Source organism: Etheostoma spectabile, chromosome 14 (genome assembly GCF_008692095.1).
Source record: "Etheostoma spectabile isolate EspeVRDwgs_2016 chromosome 14, UIUC_Espe_1.0, whole genome shotgun sequence".
Classification (NCBI taxonomy): Eukaryota; Metazoa; Chordata; class Actinopteri; order Perciformes; family Percidae; genus Etheostoma; species Etheostoma spectabile.
In genome coordinates, this window is record NC_045746.1 from 15,824,176 (window position 1) to 15,843,800 (window position 19,625).

Here is a 19,625-nt window from a genome sequence, read left to right on the forward strand (position 1 = left end):
TTTTTCCATTAAATCAAAAGTAGTTTATTTAACTTTGCCTTCTCTGTATAACTTTATTATAATAAGACACTTCTCTGCTTGTACATTGCTCCCTTGAACTAAAAATGGCAACATTTGTTTGTGGGAATGTAAGTTGGGGTAGACAAAACTTAGATACATACCAATATACATACATGTGTGTATATTACGGTTCCATTAATAAAACCATAAATGCTATAAAAAAAAAGTCCAGGTACCTTGGTAATGCTGGAAAACAGTACAATCTTTGAGTAATTTTTTCTGGAATACACTATTTGTTTTCTTTTAACATGGGTACATGAAACAATGCACACATCAACATTAAGAGTTAAGGAGGGATGAATGACTCTTTGAGCCAGTGTTAAGTGTACAGCTATCAATGTATAAACCAGTAACAGACAAGGCAAGCTGCACCCATGGGTGTGTTCATGCTTAGAAGCGAGGGAAATATATATGTCCAACTTCACTTGCCTGCAGAAGAATGTATGATTAAATTACACAAAAGAAAGGGGTGAAGTTTTCCACTGCATGTTCTTCATTTGGAGGACGAACATATACACACAGCTACATGTAGTATACATGTGGAACAGTAGAATTGTCTTAATAATGGTTAAATCAAGTGTGGGCAATCAAGGCAGAAAGTGCTTGCCATTCATTTGAACCCCTCCGGTACCCAACCCCTTCCCAAATTATTACAATACCAGAAAACGCACACATGCCACACACACATACAAGCACACACACACACATACACAAATCATTAAATGCCCTACTCACAACATCCCAAAGACGATCTTCAAACTGTTGTCAGTAAAAAAAAAAAAACAAACCCCAACTTACAGCAGTGACCGAGTTGACGCAGAAGTATAAATCGATTTTTAGTTCCCCTTGGATGTCGTCTCCGTGTGCCCTTTTGTCTTTTATGTATAATACAAACTATGTTTACAACTGTAATCCTACCTCAATCCAATATTTTCTCAAGACTCCAGGTCAGCATTATTTGTTGCGGGTGAAATCGTGGAAACCGTGTTAACTGTAAGAAAGTGACGCATGACACCTTGTCAGCTTTGTCCAAAATTGAACTAGTTTGGAGTTTCTGGTTGCCACAATGTACTGAAACAGTCATCCAGAGAACACACTTTGAAAAATACTTCCTCAGACAAAGATCTCTTGGTAGTAGTCCTTTCTTGGTGTGAGGAGTCTTCACGAAAGCGCAGAGGAGAAGGGAGGAGGGGGGGGGGGGGGGGGGGGGGGGGGGGGGGGGGGGGGGGTGAAATACTCAACCCAGCTCTGTACTCTGGGCCCAGACAGAGTACCTGTCCTATTGCATTACATGTAACTTTCCCAAAAACAAACAGCAACCATGGGACTCGGTTATACTATAAGGAGTGCTTATTAGAACATATTTAATTACCTATTGAAGCGTGAACATTTTTTATTAAAGTCAAACTTTTTTTCTTTATGCTATCATAAGATACATTTTCATTTCACTCATTTTACCCCCCTTACAATGTGGTATTTCATCTTCAGGGGGAGAAAAAAGTGTTTCCATAAAAGTGGAAGTCACTGAGGAAATAATGGTTGTTCAAATAAAGGTGTCAAGCTATCGATAGTCAAGCCTAGTCTTCATAGGGTAAACAAAAGTCATGAATGACAATAAAAATTGGGGAACTTGGATTTACGCACAACTTCTGCAGATGGGGAAGATGCTACAATGAAGCTATAAAAGCCTTTAGTTCATAAAAGGACCAACCAATAGCTAATGAAATATCAGATGTCTATCTGAACAAGCAGCAGAAACATTGATATTAAAGACAAATCTATGTGATCAATGCAAAGTGTAGGTGAGCAGTAGTACTTCAATGGGTCTTATCACAGTAATCAGAGACGGAGTTTGCAGGAGTCAGCAAAAGGAGGATTTAGGGAATTTAGTAAAAAGGTATTTTAATGACCTGCTTTTTAGAAGAAAAAACACACACCCCTAACATTTCCCAAAGGCTGAAACTCAACTGACACAAGGCCAAAAAAAGAAGAAAAAAAACAACTTATGGTACATTGTTCTTGTTAAAAGATAAAGCTGCACTCTTTCCCTTTGTGAGGGAAGTAATGCAGAACTGCACTACTTAATACCACCCAAGGCCAAAGTGTGGTAGAAATATACATAGGTACATACAACATACATATAAAAATTTGCCCAATCCAAACATTTGCCAATTAAATCCCATGTTTTGATTTTGCAACCATATGACTGCATGTGTTCCGTATGTTTGATGAAGATGTCATATTTGTGCTTGTATACGCAAGTGTGTTGAGCTCTGTGTGAATGTCTTCTGTCAAAACGACGTGCACCTCCCATTTGAAGAACCACATGCTTGTCAAATCCAACTGGGGTGAAATTAAGGAGGGGGGGGGGGGGGGGGGGGGGGGAGCAAGACGGAACAAACACAGAAATTTACAATAACGGACGGTTGATGGTAGATTGATGCAAGGGGAAAGAGGTGACTGGGGTGGGGCACTAAGTTGAATGTGAATACCATCTCCATATACTGTACAATGCACTAATATGTTTAGGGATGCCAACAGATAAGCCATGAAGTAATTATCAAAAAGGGATAAAGATGCAAGAGGGTGGTTTAATGTGGGTGGGGTTCATCTGAAATGTTTTGAAATATTTCATCACTTCCTATTTTTCGGGGAGGGCCAGTTGCCACGCCTCTCCCCGCGGTTGCCACCTCCATTACCAGGCCCACCGGAGCCACCTCCAGGCGGCCCTCGTGGGCCTCTTCCTCCCCCTCCGCCTCCCCCTCCTCCAGGGTTGACCCTCCGATTCTGTCGCTCCATGCCAGGACGCTGGCTTGAGAAGCTTCTTTTATTCGCTGAGGGCTCTTTTCCCGTCATGTTGCGGTCAACCCCACCTCCCCCTCCCCCTCTTCCCAGGTGATGGGGATGGTGAGATGAATAGGACTTCCCTCCTCCTCCTCCTCCTCCTCCCTCCCTGTCTCTGAACTCTGTGAAGTCGCTGCTCTCGGAGGCGGTCTCCCACTCCTCATTGGCCTGGTCTGAGTTCTGGTTGGTGAAGTCAGGGGACTTTGCTCCATGGCTGTGGTGGTGCTGGGGGTGGGTCTGCCCAGCGTTGCCCTGGTTGTAGTGGTGATGGTGGTGATGACTATTTGCATTGCTAAGATGCCCACCACCACTGTTATTGTTGGTTGTTAGTGTGGTGTTGTGGATAGCATTTTGGGCATTGCCCGTCACGGGAGCAGAGATAGGGGTTCCGTTACTGTCCTGAACTGAATTCAGGGTAGGAGAGGAGGGCCTTCCTCCCCCGATGACCCCCACTACTCCGTTGATACGAGCGGCATTCTCTCGCTCTTTCAGTCTCCGGAACCGAGGGGGCTTGTCCTGCTGGTGCTGGGACCGGCCGTGACGGCGACGTCTAGGTGGTCGCTCAAACCCACTGGGAGGAAACCCACGGTTAGCGGGAAGAGGGAGCGCATTTAACCCTCCTGAGTTTGGCGTAGGGTTGTTTGAAGCTTGCTGGGTCACAACTCCTCCATTTTCAGTGGAACACAAAGTGGCAGGAGTTGCAGCGGGTAAAGATGGCTGAGGGGGATTGGCCCCCAGACTTTGAGTTTGACTTGCATCAGCTGTCTTGTCTTTCTTCTCTCCTCCATTTCCTCCCCTACCAAAGTCTTTTGGTCCAGAGGTTTGTGGCGGGCCTTGTTGTTTTCGTGCTGAGGCTGACGACTTGGAGGACCCACTATGAGAGGCTGAGTTGGGTCCAACTCGGTGTCCCCCAGGTGGTCCTCCAATATTGCCACCACTTCTGTAGATGTTTCCTCCTCCACTACCTCCACCCCTGCCCCTCCTAGAGGGCACACCCCTAGGGGTGAACACCCGGGCCTGGGAACCTCTGGCTGGTGCAGATGTCATATTGCTGCTGCCAGTGGTGTGTGCCTTATCAGAGCCATTCTTGGTGTTAGGTTTCTGGTGGTCTTCCTTGTCTGAGTGAGCAAGGTCACTTGCACCACTCTCACTGCCAGTCTCTGAACCTCTCTCCCGTCTACGCTTGGGTATTTCCTCATACTCTGAACCCTCACTGCGGGTTTCACTCCGGTTCCTGGCCCTGGCTGGGTTATGTTGGGACCGATCCTGACCGTGTCTGCCACCGCCCCCCTCACCTTTTGATTCATGGTGGTGGCCACCGCCAACAGATGAACGGTAGTCTCTGCCGCTCCTGCCACTCATTCTGCCCCGACTGCCACCAGTGGGCCCAGCCGCGGCCGTGTAGGTGCCACGATAACCACGCCCACGCCCGTAGAACTCTCCCCCTCGTCCGCGACTGGCTCTGCTGCCCTTGGCGGGGACTCCATGGTGGTGGGAGGTGGCTCCTCCTCTCTCAAAGGAGCGGTCCCTGTCCCTCCTGGAGGAGGACCCTGAAAATCCTGAGGAATTGTTGTCTACATCTTTAGGTCCTCTACCAGACCCACCCCCGCCTCCTGCTGGGGGTCGTTCCTTTCCTCCATTTCTGGGTTTGGCTGTCTGGACTGGCTCATCTTTAGATGGAGCTGATGTGTTCTGGGAGGTGGAGGAAGCTTCCTGCTTCATGAGGGTGGGTTGGCCACCATCTTTCTCTTTATCTTTTCCAAAACTTGTTTTTTCTACTCCATCAGCTTCCCCTCCATCTCTCTTCATCTCCTTCAGCACAGGCTTCTTAATGGGGCCAGCACGCTTGCCTCCCATCTGGTTGGAGGGTCTGTGGTCAGATGGAGTGTTGGAGGAGTCCTCCCCTCCACGGGAGTTGTTCCCACCTCCTGCATTGTTGGCCCTCCTACCATGAGAGGACCCCCCACCCGTATTGCTGCTGCCAGGCCGTGGGCCCCACTGGGTCTCTGTCTTGTGCTCCCGCCCCCCTCTTTGGTTTGATTTAGGATGAGGGTGGTGATGCTGCTGCTGCTGCTGCTGAGTATGACTTCCATGTTGAGATGGAGGGGGGCTAGAGGTCATTGAAGGAGGAGGAGCATATGCTGGGCCTGTTTTCTCCTGTTTCACATGGCTGCTATTTCCAGCACTGCCACTGTTGCCTCTATCACCATGACTGTGCACAACACCAACTTCACCCTCTCTCTGGGATGGGTGATGATGCAGGGCAACTTTGACATGCCCATCTTCCCTGGCAGAAGAGGAAGAAGAAGAAGAGCAGGAGGATGAGAGGGAAGGTTGGTGGATTGGGGGAGCAGAGTCTGTTTTCTTAGCTGGGGCCTCAACAACCCTGTCTCGGCTGGTTTCTGGCTTATGGGGGTGGAGAATGAAGTGAGGCTGCTGAGGGTGGTGGCTGTGATGGTGGTGGAGATGAGAGTTGCTCTCAACAGGGTGATCAGCACGACCATTGCGATCGTAGTGAGGGTGTGGGGTTCCCCATATCTGTCCCTGCTGAGACCCTCGTGGAGGCCCTTCATCCTGGTGGGTGTAACTATGCGTCTGATTTCCCCTCTCCGCCCTCTGCTGCTGCTGGTGGGGATGCATCCTCGCACCCTGGTCAGGGAAGTTGCTGTAGTTGCCCCGCCCACTTATGTAGTGATGAGGGTGGTGGCCACCCCCCTGGACCCCAACTTGAGTTCCAGCTGGAGGTGGAGTCTGATTGGATGTACCAGAGGTGGAGCTGGGTTGCTGAATGGGTCCCAATCCACCCTCTCGCATTCGGTGTGGAGGAGTGTCGCTCCTAAAATAGAAAAGAATACAAATTACTAAATCAATCCAGTAAATAAAGGGCCAGTTAACCTGTATTACTAAATAAATCTACCCCTAATTGACTTATATTTCCATACCTGGGTCCTTTGGCCACATCTTCATCCTCCAATGCCTGCTTCTGCCTGAGGGGGGATGTTAGACCACGGCCCTCCCCTCCGCCAGGGAATACTTCCTGCCCCCAGGCCATCTTAGGATCCATAGGGGGGGTCCCACGGTGTGGGTGCCCTGGATGCTGTTGCTGCCTGTCAAAGGGGTCTGAACCAGATCCCCCCGAATCAGACCGCTCACGCCCAATAAGCCCTGTGATGTTGAAAAACTATTTTTAAAAAGGATACTTTGCTGATTATTAACCAACTTTATATTATAATTATGGTGTTATGTGTAAATTAACTATGTTAAACTTCACTTGATCTAACCAGCACCCAGATCTCCCTAGTCAAAAACCTGCTCTTAAGGCTTTTGCTCAAACCACAGATTGTACTTTTGCATAAGGACACAAAGAATATAGAAGCAGACTAAGAGAGAGAGCTGCCGCCTTACAGTTTAGGCAAAAGTGAAGAAAACAAAAACAAAAACAAAAAAACACAAAACTGTTTGAAAGGGGAAAAAAAAGAAAAAAGTTTTGTATACACCCACACCCGATAATTTAATAAGACATACATAAAATAAATGGTAAAAACACATTACATCTGACCGCCTTCATGTTCTAAAAAGCCAACTATCCACCTTTAAACATGACAGTCTCTGTCATGGAAGATTACTGTGAGAGAAAGTAACTTTCACAAGCATGTTTAAGGCTTAAGCATGGAATGACTACAAAATAAAACTTATATATAACTTCTGTGTTTTTCGCCGTGGCCGCTGCAGAAGCGGAAACACTGGTACAAATACAGGTTTGCCTCTCATGCTTAACAATATACAGCTGTGTTAATAACACTTAAAACTGTGGACAAATGTCAGAAGTGTGGACTGGTGCTGTCGCCGCAGTGTCTCTCCATGTTGTTGGGAGCCGTGTGTGAGTGAATGGGGGCGGGGCTTACTCGATCCTCTGTGACTGTCTACATCTAGAACTAAGCTGCACGGTGCAGGAACAACTGACTGGCACATGATCAGACAGTGGTTTACGGAGTGGTAGATTGGCTTTGCCAAAAAACAAAAACAAGAGCTGTCTATGAACGAAATGAAGCATTTAAAATATTGCCATCTGAACAATGTTTTGTAATATGGCAGTTTCGTATTATCTCATTACTCAATCATTGAGCTTTTGAATCATTTATCTTCAAAGCATTTATCAGATCTCAATGATTATATCACTTCCACTCACCTGACGGGTGCATGCCTGCTGGATAGTAGTCCATAGGTGGAGGGCGGCCCTGCATCATGCGGGGGTCCATGTAGGGCATCATCATCCAACGAGGGTCAAAATTCATTGGAAGGGGCGGGGGTCGGACCATATTGCTGGGTTGATACATGGGTCCACCTTGCTTGGGTCCAGGGCCAGACTGGGGTGTTGAACCTGGTGCAGGACCCTGTTGAGCCTGGGGCTGGGGGGACAGCTGGCTTTGTGATGCCTGGCTGTGCTGTTGTTGTTGCTGCTGCTGCTGCTGCTGCCACTGCTGCTGCTGCTTCAAGAGCTGCTCCTAAAATAAAATAAAAAAAAATAAAAACATACAAAACATAGCACCCTGAATGTTTAAGAACATAAATGTCAGACATATCTATAAAGCTATATACAATACGTAGCTCCCTTGTGGTGGCTATTTTTCTTTTTAGGGGTCAAACTCATCTAGAATGTGACAATTATTCAAGCAATACCTGTAATAAAGACAACAGAGAAGTACAGATGCTAACCTGCTGCTGCCTCTGAAATCGAGGTGGAAGAGACTTTTGGTACTTTGAGTAACCCTGGCCAGGTGGCCCACTGGCTGGACGACCTGCTCCCCCTCCGATATTCTCAATCTTCACTGGGTCGACTCCTCTTTCACCTACACTTCCTGCACGAATGTGCGAACTACCCATGGTCTCTTCCTTATTTTCTCCTGGTAAAGGTAGGTCCAGCGTGGGCTGCTGTGGCTGTGACACAGCTGGCTGAGGACACTGTTGGGCTTCTGAACCAAGAGAGAAGGTTGTAGGGCTGAATCAGGGGCCATAATCAAGCGGTGGAAGCTTTATTTGAACGGCCATATTAAACATCCAATGTTAAGAAAGCCAAATCAGGTGTGAGTCTAAATAATTCAGTTGACCAGTCATCACTGATCACATGTCTATCTACAAACTCACCCGCACTGGAGTCATAGCTGCTGTTGCTGCTGGCTCGTTGTCGGTCACATACTCCAGGACTGGACCCTGGCTGGACAACCAGCACGGGAGGCTCTTCGGGGTCCACACAGGGGGATGGTGGCTGGCTGATGTTGGGGGAAGAGGCAGAGGCTGAAATAGATGGACTAGGGCTGTCTGCTGTGGCAGCTGTAGCGTTTCCATCAGGGCTGGGGCTTTTACAGCTGCTACCAGCACCTCCTATGTTGCTGCCCTGCTGCTGTTGCTGCTTCTCATCCAGCCTCTTTAGCTTCTCTGCGCAGGCTGCACGCCTCTCCTCCTCCATCCTACGTTCTTCCTCCTCGCGGCGGCGACGGGCTCGCTCCACAGCAGCAGAGATCTCAGTAGAGGACTGCTTCCTGCGCTGACGCCAAGTCTCATCCTCATCATTTTCCTGGGGTCCGGGAACCAGCAGGCCCGGTTGTGCAGGAGGAGAAGGGCCTCCTGGTGCTGGCTGATGCTGGGCTGGGACAGGTTTCCCCGGGCCTTGAGAGGCACCCTGGTTTTGGGGCCGGTCCTGAACAGTTAGAAAATAGGATTGCTCTATTATGCAGTTTTCAACTCTAGATAACATTAGAGCAATCTTGTTGAGAAAAATGTTTCACGAATGATTACATAAACGGAAATAAAACTCAAGATTCAAAAAGCTTAAAAACTTAAAACTAAAGATGACTTATCCATTAGACCTGGGGCGGTGGATGAGATAATGATAGAAATGATTTATCTATGAGGCGCTATCTGGATGGCTACCTGTCGGTAAAAGGAGTAAGGCCCTTGTCCAAGGAGGGGCCCAGGTGGGGGGGAGGGTTGCTCCCGGGAACCACCCAATCCAGGCCTGCGCCCCTGTATACAGGCAGACACAGTTAGCCATGCTCCACCACAATCTACACTGACAGAAACACAATTCTGTCCACAAAGTCTTTACTTAAAAGAATGCCCAAATTGTTCTGTGTTGAAAATTTGGACATTACATCCTTTCAAAGCTTGAACATGGCTTGTCTGGGAAACAACTTATTGCAGCTGGTCAGCATGCTACCTGGTAGTTGGTTGGTGCTACCTGGTAGTTGGTTGGTGCTCCCTGGCCCCCCCAGCCACTGCCTCCCTCCTCGGCCCATCCTGGCTTGCTGGAGGGGGATTGGGGGGCATTGTCAGCATTAGAGGGAGGAGTGCGGCGAGTGTCTCCGCAGCTGTCCGATGCTCGAGAGCGAGAGGTTGCAGGTGGGGCATCCTGGGACCTCTGCTGCTCACTGAGGACAAGAGAAATGTTTTGTCAAACAAATGATAGAAGCTTGTATAATGTAATCCCATTTATGCCGAAAAACTGCATTGTTATAACTTGAAGTGATCTCATGCTGAATGTACTTGGTCACATACCGCAAGTCATTCTTGCTCTCGGTTCTCTCTTCTTCCCCCTCTTCATCATCACTGAACTTCAACTTGGCAGAATAATCAATCTCCTCATGAGCTCCTGTTAAAGCAGAAAATCAACAAGAAAACATCAGAACCATGTTTGTACAAAACATTCATTCATCACCTTTCACTTTGATAAACCGGATCCTCCACTCTACTTGGACCAGCAGGAAATATGATATGCAGAAACATCTGCAACATTAGATGGCATGAATCTGATCCACTACCCCTATGTCATCACCTCGTTAATTATTTAGTAGCACAGGCACTAAATCAATATAAAATAGATTATGATACTTTAAAGGTGCAATATGTAATACTGACAGCTAGTGTTTAAAAAAATAGTTACTGCAGTACAAATTCAAAATACTGGAGAAAGTCGTCTCACCTGCCCCTTCCTCCCCAGACTCGAAGTTCATGGAGCAGGGCTGAGACAACAGCATCCACAACAATGTTGCTAGACGCTTGTCTCCCATAGCCAGACATTACTTCACAGCACAGCGGAGTAGCTAACGTTAGATGCTGGCTATATTGACAGTCATAGAAGCCCATGCTCACGTGGAGTTCTGTACCCAACTAATAGACACACTTCCGCAGCTTAGAATTAAGGTAGCAACTGATAATAATAAAAAATACTACCTTGCCTTCCTCTCCACCCGACTGAACACACTTTATTGGCTTAAAATTACGGCAACAATCGTTAAAAACACACTGCAAACTCACGGCCCTCTCTTCCTCATTTACAGCCCCCTCTCTAAAATAACTCATCGTTGTCAGCTACAGCCGCTGAACTGGCTACACATTGTAAACAGCCGTGGCCCGCTTGCCTGGTCCTCCAGTAACATTAGATCACTTTACTTTATGTTTTACCTGCCCAGCCCTCATCTCCATCATGGTCCAGCTCGTCTAGCTCCTTCAGGTCATCCTGCTTTAGGATAGAGGGTCGCTTTACTGCCTCTCCACCTCCTTCACGTGGACCCCCTTGCGGCCTGCTGTCTGGACCACGAGAAAACCTGAAAGAGGGGAGGAAATTCAATGTAAGCTATATATCGGCAATACAAAAAAAAAAAAACGTTGCAGCAAAAAGCAGAAGAATTGGGATTTAATAAGAAAAAAAAAGGACCAATAATAAAATAGCACAATACTAGCTTTACACTTGATTTCGGCAAAGAGCATACCTTGGAGGAGGCCCTTCTCCAGGTGCCGGGTACCTGTAAGGCCCTTGAGGGCCATAGGGGCCCGGAAAGGGCAGGTAGGGAGGATACATCTAAAAAGAAAAAAGATCAGGTTTAGGTCACTTTTTTTTAATAATCAGTAGGGCTGTGTTCATAAAAAAAAAGAAGTGATTCTCCAATTCTAATCGATTTTCATTTGAATGATCCAATATTAATTCATAAAATCTAGAATCGATCACCGTGTGTATCATAGGAAAATAGTCGACCTAAGGAATCCATTGGTACCATTGTCATGCTAGCTTGTTGAAAAAAGGGGATTAAAAATGCTCCAAAAGGCTGGCCAGATAGCTCAGTAGTTAGAGCAGTCATCCATATATAGAGATTTACTCCTTGACGCAGAGGGCCGGGCCCTTTGCTGCATGTCATTCCCCCTCTCTTCCCTTTCATATCTTCAGCTGTCCTGTCAAAATAAAGGCTGAAAATGCCCCAAAAATATCTTAAAAAACAAAAACAAAAGATGGGCTACATTTTGGTGAGGAAAAACTGGCATGGCCATTTTAAAAGGGCCCTATAAACTCTCACCTCAAGATATCTGAATGAAATATCACTGAATAATTACTGACTGTAGAGTTGCACTTTATTGTGACTGTTGTTGTGTTTTGATGTTAAATAAAACATTACAATATTATAGTACATTAATGGAACTGCTTTGGATATGGGTCAATTCTTAATGTAAACCTTGATACTTTTAATAATGTAGGTTAGAGAGAACCTCGTACAATTTTAGAATTTCTTTCATATCCAAGCAAAACTGGTTTTGCAACTGAAACATCCCAAATCAAAATTGAATCGGAAATCGAATTGGGACCTTGTGAATAAGAATCGGGCATTCAGTGGTGATATCCAGTCCTAATAAATCAGTCTATACCCTTTAAAAGTATACATGAAGCACATTCAAATAAGCAATGTCATCAAAAGAAAGTGCAGCACTGGCCAATTCTGCACTCTATCCGCCAACAAATGTTACATTACAGTATAAAGGTGTTCTAAGCAATTTCATGCATTTTAGGCTACGACATTTGTTGTCACATAGAGCAAACATTTCACTATCCGCGAGCTGCCTGTAAAAAAAACGTGGTCTCTGTAGACAGCCCAGGGTCTACAAAACAGCAACAAAAATAAACTGTGCCCACCTGCACCACAAAGCATACACAAACAGTGTTCCAGCCAATAACCAACAAGAAGAAATTAGGGGTGGGGTTAAATACTTTGAACATCACCAAGAAGTAACATCACCCAACATCGCTTAGAGCACCTTTAAATAGGCCCTGCAAATGCATTGCAAAGCAGTTGAGAACTATAAAAAACAGCAACATATTAACTGAAAAAAATACCAGAATATTATCCTGAAATAAAAAAGAGGGAAAAACAAGAGGAAAACTTACGAAGGGAGACATGATCCCTCGGTATTGGGGGAACCCAGGCCCCACAGGGGGCTGGGGCAGGGGCAAGGCGGGGCTGCCTGCAGGAGGGTTTCTAGGTGGCCCATGGGACTGAGAGTTTGGAGGGGGGACCCCAACTGCCCCATCCATCACCAGCGTCACACCAGTGCCACCCTCCACTGCCCCCTCCCCAGACAAGGTGGGCGCCAGGGCTCGGCCCCCACCGTCCCGCCAACTTGTAACGTCTGAGGACAGTGAACACAGGAGACAAAGGACAGAACAGTCAGTATGATTTATAGGCTTTAATTGAATAAGGTACAACATGCAAAGCCCTTACTTTAGAAAGATAAAATCCTTTTACCAAAGACCCCATTGCTGGAGGACGTTTTTTGTCATACAATTTTTAGTTAATAAAGAATAAATAAAAGAAAGAAACTTTTCTATTTGGCCTTATTCCCTAACTAGACTTAATTTTGGAAAGTACATACCAACCAAAGCATAAAGAAAATAATACATAACCATTTTGATCACTCTTATTGAGAATTTGTAACAATAATACAAGCCAAATTAATAATCAATAGCGAAAAAGCCTGCATGACTATTTGCTCAGCTGCCCCATGTCATCAACTGAACCACTACTATACACAATCTTGTGAAAGAAGTTTTCTAACCACCACTGCCTTCAATCAAGTTTATCAATTATTTGAGATTAGTTGGGTTATCACTCACTCTGGGGGCGGAGGCTTGGTCCGGGCCCATACCACTGATCTGCAGTGCCCTGTTCTCTGCCAGCTTTGTCCTGGTCGCCAGCCGCCTGCAGGGTGGGAAATTCCTCGCGAGAGAATGGCGACGGTAGGTTTGATGCCTTTCCACCTGCAGAAAGGGAAAACAAGGGGTGATTTTGTTTTTCATAGTGGGTGGCATGTGTAACAAAAAGCTTATTCCAACATATTTAGTTTGAAATGTGTACAAAAAGAAAGACTCACCATCCCCTTGTGTTCCATGTGTAACACTGGCCTGTGCCCAGGACCTTGCCCCTACGGCCTGGGTTGAAGCTGGGGCCAGAGTCTAAGGGTGGGGGTGCACACACACACAAAGAGACGAACACCATAAGGTACATGTCAACTATGGCCGCGATACATCTCCAAACACATTATCAACAAAAAGTATGACTTTGCATTCATGTTACTGGGACTGTGTGTACCTCTGAAGCTGGCGGGGTTCTCGGGCGGGTCGGTGCAGGTGTCGGTGAAGCCACAGGCTGCTGCAATTCCGGCTGCGGTGCTGGCGATGCATCGGTACTGAGAGAAAAATTACTTTTAGACACATTAGCTTTGGCAAAAGAAAGAAAAAAAAAGTTTTTGGCCTACCAATTGCAGTAACTTTAACATGTAAAAGTCAAAAATGTTTGAAGGATTTGGTGCTAAAAGGGATTTACTTACCTCTTTGGGTCCGCTTGTTCCGGTTTGCTTGCCCATCCTGTGCCGTCTTTGGGAACGAGTGAGACGTTGGGATCGTTGCCTTTGTTCTCTGCCTTCAGACTGGGCAGGTTGGCAGGGGGTGGCATACGCCGTGCGGAGGCAACTTTACCAAGAGACTGGAGGCCATGGCGGGGGGGAACTGATATGGGAAAGAGAAAGGAGGTCATTAGCACAGATGGGCCACTGAAACCTGACACCAATTAGATATACTGGGTGTAAGGAGCAGCCTGATGACAGGGATGGCACTTGCTGGATTTACAATTAGGATGCTAAACAACCAACAAGGCTAGAGGCTTGGTAGTTTCAGTCTGGTGATTCTGATGATTGTGGATTATAAAAAAGCCACAAGACGTTATTAAAAACTTCCAGCAAACACACTTCAATTATAGTTAATGGAGAAGTACTAGGATAGTAGATTCAAATTTGAAATAGTGAAGTCGTGCTCACTATCAATCCCCAATTTGTTTCCATGAGGCTTAGAGAAACCCCAGCAGTGCATGGCTTCACTATGTAGGAGGAAAAGTCTGTAGTTTGGAAACGGGACAGCAGCTTAGATCTAGTGGGGAGCTTTTGAATAAAACATTGACTGGGGACTTAGCACAGAAGTCAAACACCGTCAACAAGTAAGCTTCTGTCTCAAGTCAGGCTCAGCTGACATGTTAAGGCTCAAGAGTCAGTCACCAGACCATGCATCCTTTCTTTTTTTATGGCTACAGATGATAAACATTGTAATAGACAATGTTTTTCTCTCTTAGAGACAGGTGTAAAGACCTGAAAATAAGAGTATTAAATATATCCTTGATCCCTGAATAATATTAACAGCATCAGCAAAACCAGGTTGGCAGGCAGTTGAGAGATGCAGCACATCAACCACTTCTTGTATTGGAAATCAGCCCCACAACTATTACGGAGACAGTAGGCTAATGCATCAAAGTTACAGTACTTGGTGTCAGAAGACGATGCAGCACAGCCAGGCACTTATAATCAAAACAGCCAAAACCCCTCTCTTTCTCCTCCCCTCTATCCACTGTCACTATTGAATAAAAAGGGAAAAACCCTAAATCTTTATATATAAAAATAAATAAAAAAGTGTTTATCAGAATTGTTTCATGTGCCTAGATCTGTTTAATTACCGAACAAGTCGTACATAAGAAGAAGAAACTCCTCACATACAATCATACAGTATAATGTGATTAAATTTAATTACTGCATTTAACACATCCTAAGTATTAGGAGCAGTGGACAACTACATACAGCATCCGGGAAGCAACTTGGGGTTCAGGGTCTTGGAGGATGGGATTGAACCACCAATCATGTGGTTAAAGGCCAACCTACTCTACCTGGCCACAGCCATACTTGGTGACAAAACAAGTGGCAGGATGTAAACAGAGCCTGACAGTCGAGCAATACTGAAAATAAATAAATAAATACCCGGTGTAAATTGACAAAAAGTCCATTATAGTGGATGGAAGTTCTATGTCACATTAAAAATTTGAACAGAACAAAGATACTCACCAACAGGCTTTTGTGTTTCAAGGCTCTTTCCTTTGTATGTATCAAACAGGTTGAGGGACGCATACTTGGTTTTGCCTTCCTTCCCCTTTGCAGTTTGCCCAGAGCGCTCTGACATTGCGCTGTCCGCTCATTGAGTATGGTGAGCCCTGAGACTGGGGGGGGGGGGGGGGGGGGGAGAGAGCGGCAAAAACAAAGAGAAGGTTTTTACACCAGATATACACAGAGAGTGGGAGTAAGGTGCTGAATGTATAAGCATGCGTTCAAACTAACTAGTAAAATAGAAACTGTTTCACAAATCAAAATATCATGAAAATGTGTGTTGACGCGACAAATTCAAATAAGGGATTCAACTGCTGGATGTGCCTGGTATAATAAGGCACTCATATAGCAACAAAAAGTTGTACAACAGTGTAAAACTCATTAACCATATAAACATAAGTATCCCAACATAGCCATGCCAGCTAGAAAGACTAAATGCCGTTCCACACAACATTTTCTAAAGCTTTGACATTTTTAGTCCTCTGTCTCACAGAAAAGATACTCCTCCATTTCAACAAATTATCATCCACAGATGTTGCAATACACTTGTTTCCAGAGATGTTTTTTCTCTTGAGCGCACAAAAAAAAATCACATTGGCGGCCAATAAAACTACATTCATTTCCTGTTGACCATTGTGCACTTCAATTATGTACATTTTGCGAGTTAAATGCATAAAATACACTACAAAACTACCTCTTAATGCCTGCAACCAAAGACCTTCCTTTAAAAACTTCTTTTAGGACATTTTAAAAGGACCAACTGTGGCATTCAACATACCAGTTTAAGACATTTTGGCTCAGCTTCAAAAGATATTATAGGTTCAACAACTTAACAATCTGAAGTATTCCGGTAAGTTTAAGTCACTTCTTAATTATGTAATTTTGCCAGAAGACTTTTTTTTCCCCTTTTCTTTTTTAAATAAGCCAACCTGTACATCTAAAAATAAATATGTTGGTAGCATCCAAATAATCGGACTTGTTAAGTTACTTGGCCAATCTTTACATAATGATCATCAAACACTAGGCTACATAAGGAACTGTATGCGTTTTAAGTATTAGACAAGTCAGATGTGTCAATGGACATTTCCATAAAACAGAATATTTATAGTTGCTTTACAGCTTCCGCAGGGCTCTGTCCTATGGAGTAGCATTATTTTTATTGAGATGAGAGTGCCTGTTCCATAATAACATACAAACTTATCAAAATAAAATAGTTATGTTAAGACCAGTCAATTATAGGGCTGTAACAATATGGAAAATAAAAACGAAATTGCGACACTCAGCTCCACAAACCTGTGTCGCAGTCGAAGAAGGCAGAATCGCGACACACCCCTTCCAACTCCAGAGTTATCCTTCTCGTCAAGATCCAATGCTACCACATCTTTCAATTGCTATTAGTCCTTTGGTGCCTTATTACTGTTTTGTCTGGTAAATTTAGCTAACTGTACAGAGGGCTAAAAGCGAAAGAGGGGACACCGGTAACAATAATGGAGGTGTAGCTAACGTTACGAGTGGCCGTTGTTCTGACTCGGGTGTCTGGGTCTGTTTCTCGACAGTTCAGTAAACTGCCGTTAGCATGCTTAGCACTGGAGTTAAGTGCTGACCGGGATGGTTGCTAGCTGGCTGGCTGGGGGCTGACTGTGGAATGGATGTGTCCGCGGATCAGGGCTGTTGTCACCTCTCTTCATCTCTATCAGAATTTTTTTTTGTATTACGTTTACTGAGGACCCCAACCCCCCCCCAAAAAAAGAATCAAGGTTTGTATCAAATCATGGGTCAAAAATCGTGAACCGACCCAAAGTTTGGTGTATCTGTGTTACAGCCCTAGTAAAAAAAACACATTAAGGCCATTCTCGTACTTGGGTGTTGTTACAGAGACAGCGCCATGTATTTGTCCTGTCCACATTGCTTACACTGTTTACCTACTACTGCCCTGTTCTCCTGACAGTCCAATTCTTACTGACACACAATGAAAGCTTAACCCTTGTGTTGTCTTCACGTCAAAATTTAAAATCAACACTTTTGTTTTTTTTATCAAGGTTTTTAAATTTTTCTTACATTTGTCCCTTTTTTCAACACTTTTGATTCTTTTTTTTTAATGTTTGTCACTTCTGATGTTTTCAACACTATGTAACATTAACTTATTCATTTTAGTTTTAAAGTTATTTTTGGAATTTATGGTCAATAAACCTCATTTATAGGAAATTATACCTAATGTTTGAGTTAGAAATTAGGAATTATTTATTCTAAAATTAAAGGAAAGAATGTTGATGGATAATCACAGACTGGAATATGTCAACTTTTACTCAATACTAATTTTAAAAAAACTGTTTTTTTCCCCCAAATGCTATAAAACTGAAAAAGACACCCCAAAATTAATGAAAGTAGAGATTTGAACCTGCCAATGAGCGTTGTGTGGAATCAATCATGTTATTTTGGGTAATTAAAAAGAACATTGATATAGAAAACAACATGAGGACAACATGAGGGTTAAGTGTGGTGTTTTAGGATTATCGTGGTAGTTACAACATTTGTGCAACTTAGTAGAATACCACAACCTTTAATGAGGTGAGCAGGTGGATTAGTCTGGGATAGTCTATATCCTTATAGTTCCACTTCAGGGAATGCCCCAATGCTTAGGCTGCACGATATGAGGAAATTATGTAACTGTGATTATTTTGACTGATATTGCGATTGTTATATGATTCACAATATTGGTGGGAATGATTGTTTTTGTATCATTATTCTCATTTTCATTGATAATTATTAACACTGAAACAAAAAAAAATGATTATAGTGTATTTTTTGTTAGGATCTGAACCAAACAAAGATTTTTTTCCAGTAGTCTGTAGGATACAATTTGTAGGCTGGGACACTTCTGCAGCACCACAATACTTTCATTACATACATAAGAATGGTTTGACACATATTTTGCCATCAACAAATATTGCGCCCCCTGCGATATGGATATTGCATAAGTCCATGTTGCAATTTTGATACAATTGCAATTACTTGCAGCCCAGTATGTCCCCCCTGGTGGAAATACTATCGGTGGCATGTATTTTCTGTTTTGTTCTGCTTTCTTTGTGCTGGAATTTTTAAATTAGTGAATTTATGAGGACTATTGTTAACTTCTCCTCGGAGCTCTGCATGGTAAATTAAGACTGCTAACTAGACTATCTGTCCAATCTAAGTTTTCTCTCCCATGATATTTTTGCAGCGGCTCTGTGCCCGGCCATGACAATTCTGATTGGTTTAAAGAAATGCCATTAAACCAGAGCACGTTTTCCTCCCATCACTGAATGCTAAATGGAGTAGCCAGACCCAGAGTCTGACAAAGCGACATTAGTACTGGGATAACTTAAGCATCCTTTTTAAAAAAGGTATGTTATTTATACACAAAGTTTAGCTAGGTGAGTTTGAGCATTTTACCAGCATATATACAGCTTAATATGAGCAGAACTAGTACAGTGCATGACTCCACGCCTCATCACAGGAAACACTGTACAAAATAAAGAAAAAATGAACCATGGTCTCTATGGCAACACAATAAAAATGATATTCTTCAATGCCTTTCCTTGGCTCCATGGCAACTGCCATGCCTTTAGCTTGAACTCATTTTACCGTATATTAATAAAACACTGACATTTGTCCATTTGAGAGAGATTTGGCTGTGTCCAGCAGGTTAAATACCTGCCCCTACGCAATGTAGTCCCACCAGGAAAAATTACTAAGAACAGATGATTCTCCTCCTATCATCATGCATTACATTAGTAATTTCATTCACTTGCTTTGAATCAAGTGGCGAAAGGATGCAAGCTAATACACATGGTTCATGACCAGAAGACCTATTTTTGAGCTGAACAAAGACTTCAGCAACAGTTATTTTGTTCTGTAAAATATTGGGACATGAATATTTAAATGGTTGAAAAGGGTGAAATAATGGAAATCCTAAATCATGACCGCTCCGTCAGCATGCCTGCATAACAAGTCTACCCTAATAGATGACTGCAACAAGGCCCATACAGGAGTGTGACTGTGTTTAGCCAAATCAACAGATCAAAAGAGGGATGAATATTAAACCACAATCGAAACAATGCTGTAAGACTCAAATGTAAAGCCAACTGCCTTCTATTGCTCACTGGTAATCTTCATAATGACAAAAGGCTTGATGTCTGCAATACACACATCACTGACAAAAATAAATACACAAAACAACAGAAGGAATACCATGTACCAGCAGCACAGCAACATGCCTCAATAGCCAGATGAGATTAGAAAATTAGGTCGTAGGATAGCTAGTCAACTACATGTTGTATGGGGATTAAAGGGGGTCAGCAGCTAAATTACACTAAATTATAAAAAAATACACTTTAGTTAACCAAATCAAACCAATTTAAAACAAATTAAAGAATTATTAAAATGCAGGGGTGTGGGTGTCAGTATAGTCAGTGGTGTGAGTGTGCATGATTGATTTG

The 19,625-nt window shown here is 44.0% G+C and overlaps 1 protein-coding gene and 1 long non-coding RNA gene across 6 annotated transcripts in view; one reads left to right on the top strand and one right to left on the bottom strand.

The window, feature by feature from the left end:
• Window positions 1–93: 93 nt before the first annotated feature.
• Window positions 94–19,625, top strand: part of LOC116702027 (uncharacterized) — a 20,252-nt gene continuing 720 nt past the window's right edge. The window contains exons 1-2 of the long non-coding RNA XR_004335044.1: window positions 94–226; window positions 16,207–16,210. This is a non-coding gene — a long non-coding RNA (uncharacterized LOC116702027). The remainder of the gene's footprint in view (window positions 227–16,206; window positions 16,211–19,625) is intronic.
• Window positions 1,392–19,625, bottom strand: part of prrc2a (proline-rich coiled-coil 2A) — a 19,746-nt gene continuing 1,512 nt past the window's right edge. For 2 of the 5 annotated variants that reach the window (XM_032536080.1, XM_032536079.1), the window contains exons 2-17: window positions 15,109–15,260; window positions 13,555–13,732; window positions 13,317–13,413; window positions 13,099–13,180; window positions 12,842–12,985; window positions 12,116–12,357; window positions 10,674–10,762; window positions 10,366–10,508; window positions 9,460–9,553; window positions 9,122–9,332; window positions 8,836–8,928; window positions 8,050–8,602; window positions 7,621–7,877; window positions 7,094–7,409; window positions 5,847–6,069; window positions 1,392–5,740 (exon numbers count right to left, since the gene is read on the bottom strand). In XM_032536080.1, the coding sequence (XP_032391971.1) occupies window positions 2,695–5,740; window positions 5,847–6,069; window positions 7,094–7,409; window positions 7,621–7,877; window positions 8,050–8,602; window positions 8,836–8,928; window positions 9,122–9,332; window positions 9,460–9,553; window positions 10,366–10,508; window positions 10,674–10,762; window positions 12,116–12,357; window positions 12,842–12,985; window positions 13,099–13,180; window positions 13,317–13,413; window positions 13,555–13,732; window positions 15,109–15,223 (5,883 nt within the window). In that variant the 5' untranslated portion in view covers window positions 15,224–15,260 and the 3' untranslated portion in view covers window positions 1,392–2,694. The remainder of the gene's footprint in view (window positions 5,741–5,846; window positions 6,070–7,093; window positions 7,410–7,620; window positions 7,878–8,049; window positions 8,603–8,835; window positions 8,929–9,121; window positions 9,333–9,459; window positions 9,554–10,365; window positions 10,509–10,673; window positions 10,763–12,115; window positions 12,358–12,841; window positions 12,986–13,098; window positions 13,181–13,316; window positions 13,414–13,554; window positions 13,733–15,108; window positions 15,261–19,625) is intronic. The other 3 variants (XM_032536082.1, XM_032536083.1, XM_032536084.1) reach the window with 3 other exon arrangements.